Genomic DNA, 4,656 nt, shown 5'->3' on the forward strand with positions numbered 1-4,656 from the left:
AATTCAATGTATTATTATTTTACACTTTATTCTATTTATTTATTTACTTTTATGAGTAATAATATAATTTATTTACTTTAAACAGTGCTACAGTGCTCGACAAATCATTACAGGTTATAGATGTTATGTTAATATATAAAACAGTGGAACCTTGGTGTTAGTCATTAATGTGTTCCAAAAGGTCAGACAAAACCCAATTGTACAAAAAATTATTATTTTATATGAATGATTATATTCACATTTAGAAAACAATGTGAAATAATAAATCATGTATGAGGAATGGCCGGACGTTTCTGTACATCCTGAGATGTTTGTCACCGTCTTTATCAAATTGCTGCCACCTGCAACTTTGCCCCATGGCGGGTTATTTAGCAGTCACACACATAAAAATGTAAAGCGCAGTAACGTTTAGGGTGCTTTGTGGTACGTTACGGTGGAGGGAAGACGGACTCGTTTCTTACGTGCGATATTGCACAAAAGTTGAGGCGAAATTTGAGTGAAAATCTTCCATGAAAACTGATTAATACAAAAACTGGAGCCCGTTTTTAATGTAATTTAATGTTTTAACTAGGGATGTCAATTGATTCAAATATTTAATCACGATTAATCAAACTTCATCCAGTTAACTCAATTAATCGGGAGATAGAAAGTAGTGTTTGTCTATAATACGTAGGGTTGTTAGCGATAAACGCAACGGGATATCCGATTTGAAAAAGGAATGGTTCTGATTAGCCAGTGGAAGCCTCCTGTATTGATAATCATTCATTCATTTTCTACCGCTTATCCTCACAGGGATCTTTATCAATCATTAGATTAATCAATAGTGGAGACAATGACCAGGTATCGCCAGAGAAGCAATCGGATGACAGTGTCTACTAAACAATGTGACCAAACAAAGCTTGCTCCATAGCTTGCCATGACTGAAAACGAGAACGGGTATAATAGTAGCAAGCGCACTAGTTAGCTGGCCGTTAGCCTGGAACTATACCGCTATTTACTAGCCACTGCCGAGCTAATCACCACAAAGTTTTCCCACCCCTGCACTGACCTTACGGAACTTCTCCATCTGCTTGTGTGTGTCTGGATCCAGCTCCTGAGACACGTCCTTCATCCACAGAAGTGCGCCACGGTACTCCGTCCTGGACTGCTCCATTCGATTGACCGTCAGCCACGTGTCCGAGATGGCCCTGAAGCGGAAGGTCTCCACTTCTTGGTACAAACGGCACAGAGGCTTCCTCAGGACCAGTCTGTGGAGGGGAACGACCAAAATGATGTCAGCATCTCTTTTTCTGTTCTGCGGGAGACATGCTCCTCACCTCTGCTGTGAAGAGAAGCAGAGCGCTTTGCCTGTGGCCTGCATGATCTTTCCAGCCTTGCTTTTATCCTGAGAGCCCTGCGAACGCAGAAAACGACCCAGCTCGCTCTCCTCCTGGGAAAGAACTGCAGAGGAACGCAAAGCTTCAGTCGTGAACAGTTGAAATAAAGTGTATGATCATCAGGTGGAATTGCGTCTTACAGCAGATCCTCCTCTGATATTGCTCGATGACCTTCAGCAGTTCCATGCAAGTTCTCTGGATGGAGTGAAACACCTGAAGAGCCACAGACAAAAAAAAGTGTGCATCACTTTCAGAAAGATCTAGAATTAAAATTCCAATGTTACCGCTTCATCTGAAACGGTCCTGAGAACGTTCTTTTCTATTAAAACATGATTATATGCCGATTTGCAGCAAATGCAGGAACCATAAGCACCAAAGTTCATATGTAGTGTGTTCTCTGCAGTGGCAACTAGATTGCAGTATTCAGTTAAATGTGCTTGAGTACACTGTTGAGGGTAAAAATTGTGTTTTTGTATACTTATTTTGTCTTTGTCCTATAAAAAAACGCAGACATAAGCACCACCTCCATGACACAAGTGCCCCACCTCGTGGAGGTCTGCACCTTACAGCGTGCTCGCTAAAGAGACATACTGAATAATACATTTCATACAGCTTCAAAGCAAATCCTACGAGACAGTGCAGCATCTCCCAGCAAGAGGAAGCGTACCTCCAGTTTTCCATCCAGGTCAGCATCTGACGCCACCACACATTCATCCTCCTTCTTCCCGGTGACCCTGATGAGCGTCTGCTTAGTTTTCCAGTACCTCTGCTGAAACCTGCTCATCACTGATGAGTCCTGGCCCAGGATGAGTCGGTCCAAGGGGTCTCGAGAGTAACCACTACAGATGTAGTATTGTTATTTTTATAATCATGTCACATGTCATGTGGCCACATTCATGTTCAATGAATGTGTGTACTCACAAGTTGCCTCCCTCCATCTTCTAGGTTGACCTTTAGGGAGATTTAATTACGTTAGAGATACTGTGTGCTGAGGTTCACTTTGATTTTATGTCATACATTGTGTGAATGCTGAACGATATAAACCAAAATTCCAAAGACTAAAAGAGTCGAGGGCTATAACATTAGCGAAAACATGCCCCCTGGTGGCACAAAGCGTTAGCGGCTTAGTGAAGTCAGTACTATACTGTACATACCAGCTATCTGCAAATGAAAATTTTGTCATACGTTTTGTCTTTAAAGTGTCTGGGGTGCTTAAAAAAACATATACGACCTCTCTACCCTTTAACAGTTATCACTGGGGAACAGGTTTAACGCTCAGCATTCAAAACAACAGTTTGAGTTGTACAATAAAGTTTGCGTGAACGCAATGGGGAAAATAAAGGTTTTTACTTACAATAGCATGTAAAGTGACTTTCTCACGGTTATCCGCTTGGCTACAGTGTACCTAAGAAATCGTCTTCCAGAAGATGTCAAATTTGTCTTTGAGTTGTAGTGCTATATTATGTACAAAAACCCTCCGTTAACGCTAGGTGCCGGACAACAGCGGCACTTAAAACATGCCGTCAGCATGTGGACCGTAACGTGAGACATTAAGGAGTAACTACAAGCAACTAATAAGTTAATTAGGGACTTAAAGTGCTAAAGCGAAAGCTAACTAGGATGTAGACACACACCCCTCTTAGCAGGTGGCTATAATTGTCTTAATTTATTAGTGCAATAGCACCTCCTGGTGTTCCGGAGGATCACGGAAATGGCTACTTTTGTAGGAAAAACTTGCAGACGCCAATGTAAGATGTTAAAGTGCAACTACTAAAAAGCTTTAGACAAACATAACCATACCTGCGAAGTTAGACACTATCATGACTACGTTTCTAAGGCAGTTAAAGTGCTAAAGCGAAAGCTAGCTAGAATGTAACATACACAAACACAGCTCAACGTATTGGTGCCCTAGCGCCTCCTGGTGTTCTGGAGGATCACGGAAATTACTTTTGCAGGAACAACGCGGATGTCAATATAAGACGTTAAAGTGTAACGACTAAAAGCATTAGACAACATAACCGTTCCAGCGAAATGACACGCTATCGTGACTACGCTTTTCGGGAAGTTAAAGTGCTAAAGCGAAGCAGGCTAGAATGGAAACACACAAACACAGCTCATCTAATCTACTGGTGCCTATTAGACAAAACCAGGATAAGGGATTAAGCTGGGATGTTTTAGTCATGTATCAGCCCGATGTGTTGTTAAGGTAGCAGTGTACTACATTACACGGTTGAAGCTAGGAGCCAGTAATGGTGATATGGTATTAATAGTTTTTATTTTATGACTGTGGTGGTGTTGCCGTTCTTTTTAATTTGCTCGTTTGCGTCCTCGTAAGCCGCTATGAGGATTTCCTTTCTCTTGGCTTCGTTAGTCGGCGTCTACTTATACTACATTGGGCTTTGTGCAGCCAATTAAGCCCAGTTTTAGGTTAGTTGAGGTAAACTCGGTCATTTATCCTGAATGTCTGAATGCTACTTTTGTACCCCTGGTGTTCCGGAGATCCACGGAAATGGCTAGTTTGCAGCAACCGGAAATAAACACAGGATAGAGGAAACAATTGCTTAAACTTTGTTCATTCATTCATTCATTAATTTCCTACCGCGCGTGGGTCGCGGGCGTGCTGGAGCCTATCCCAGCTGTCTTTGGGCGAGAGGCAGGGTGCACCCTGGACTGATCGCCAGCCAATCACAGGGCACATATCATATAGACAAACAACCATTCACACTCACATTCATACCTATGGACAATTTGGAGTCGCCAACCTAGATATGTATAGATGTTATCATTAAGCTGACGACAGCCCCTCTCGCATCACCTGCTGTCAATCACCGTGGTGACACTAATCAATAGTGATAAATTATTCGGCGCAGCTATGTCACGACTCCTAATCGATCACAAAGGCGCCTCATATTGCGCACGCAGATGACTAGACCACAAACATGCAGTTACTTCCATAATGACGACAGTATAACAACCCTTAACGTCATAGTAGGGGAGCACGACAATGAGTCACTGCACCATGAATGCGGAAGCCTGCGTATTGGACAAGCTTGTTCACTGACATTCTTGTAAAATCATGTCCAAATGAAAAGAATCATAGTACCACGCACCTCGGAGAATTGTTGTCGCCTTAATTTGCTGCCTCTGTTCATTCCACGAACATCTGCCTCATCATCATCATCAACACCGTATCTCGATGCCGTCATCCAGGGTGCCTCCACGCCCCCTTCATCTGATTGGCTGTTCGATTGTTTGTCTTCATGTGGAACAATACGCATTA

General features: G+C 42.5%; 1 protein-coding gene across 3 annotated transcripts in view; it reads right to left on the reverse strand.

Moving 5' to 3' along the window:
• ica1 (islet cell autoantigen 1) overlaps window positions 1-4,656 on the reverse strand; it is a 24,604-nt gene extending 19,948 nt beyond the window's left edge. The window contains exons 1-6 of one of the 3 annotated variants that reach the window (XM_058054047.1): window positions 2,731-4,058; window positions 2,298-2,327; window positions 2,044-2,215; window positions 1,517-1,589; window positions 1,317-1,440; window positions 1,049-1,247 (exon numbers count right to left, since the gene is read on the reverse strand). In XM_058054047.1, the coding sequence (XP_057910030.1) occupies window positions 1,049-1,247; window positions 1,317-1,440; window positions 1,517-1,589; window positions 2,044-2,215; window positions 2,298-2,314 (585 nt within the window). In that variant the 5' untranslated portion in view covers window positions 2,315-2,327; window positions 2,731-4,058. Of the gene's footprint in view, window positions 1-1,048; window positions 1,248-1,316; window positions 1,441-1,516; window positions 1,590-2,043; window positions 2,216-2,297; window positions 2,328-2,730; window positions 4,059-4,486 lie in introns of those variants that run through there. The other 2 variants (XM_058054048.1, XM_058054046.1) reach the window with 2 other exon arrangements.

This window comes from Doryrhamphus excisus, chromosome 17 (genome assembly GCF_030265055.1).
Source record: "Doryrhamphus excisus isolate RoL2022-K1 chromosome 17, RoL_Dexc_1.0, whole genome shotgun sequence".
NCBI lineage: Eukaryota > Metazoa > Chordata > Actinopteri > Syngnathiformes > Syngnathidae > Doryrhamphus > Doryrhamphus excisus.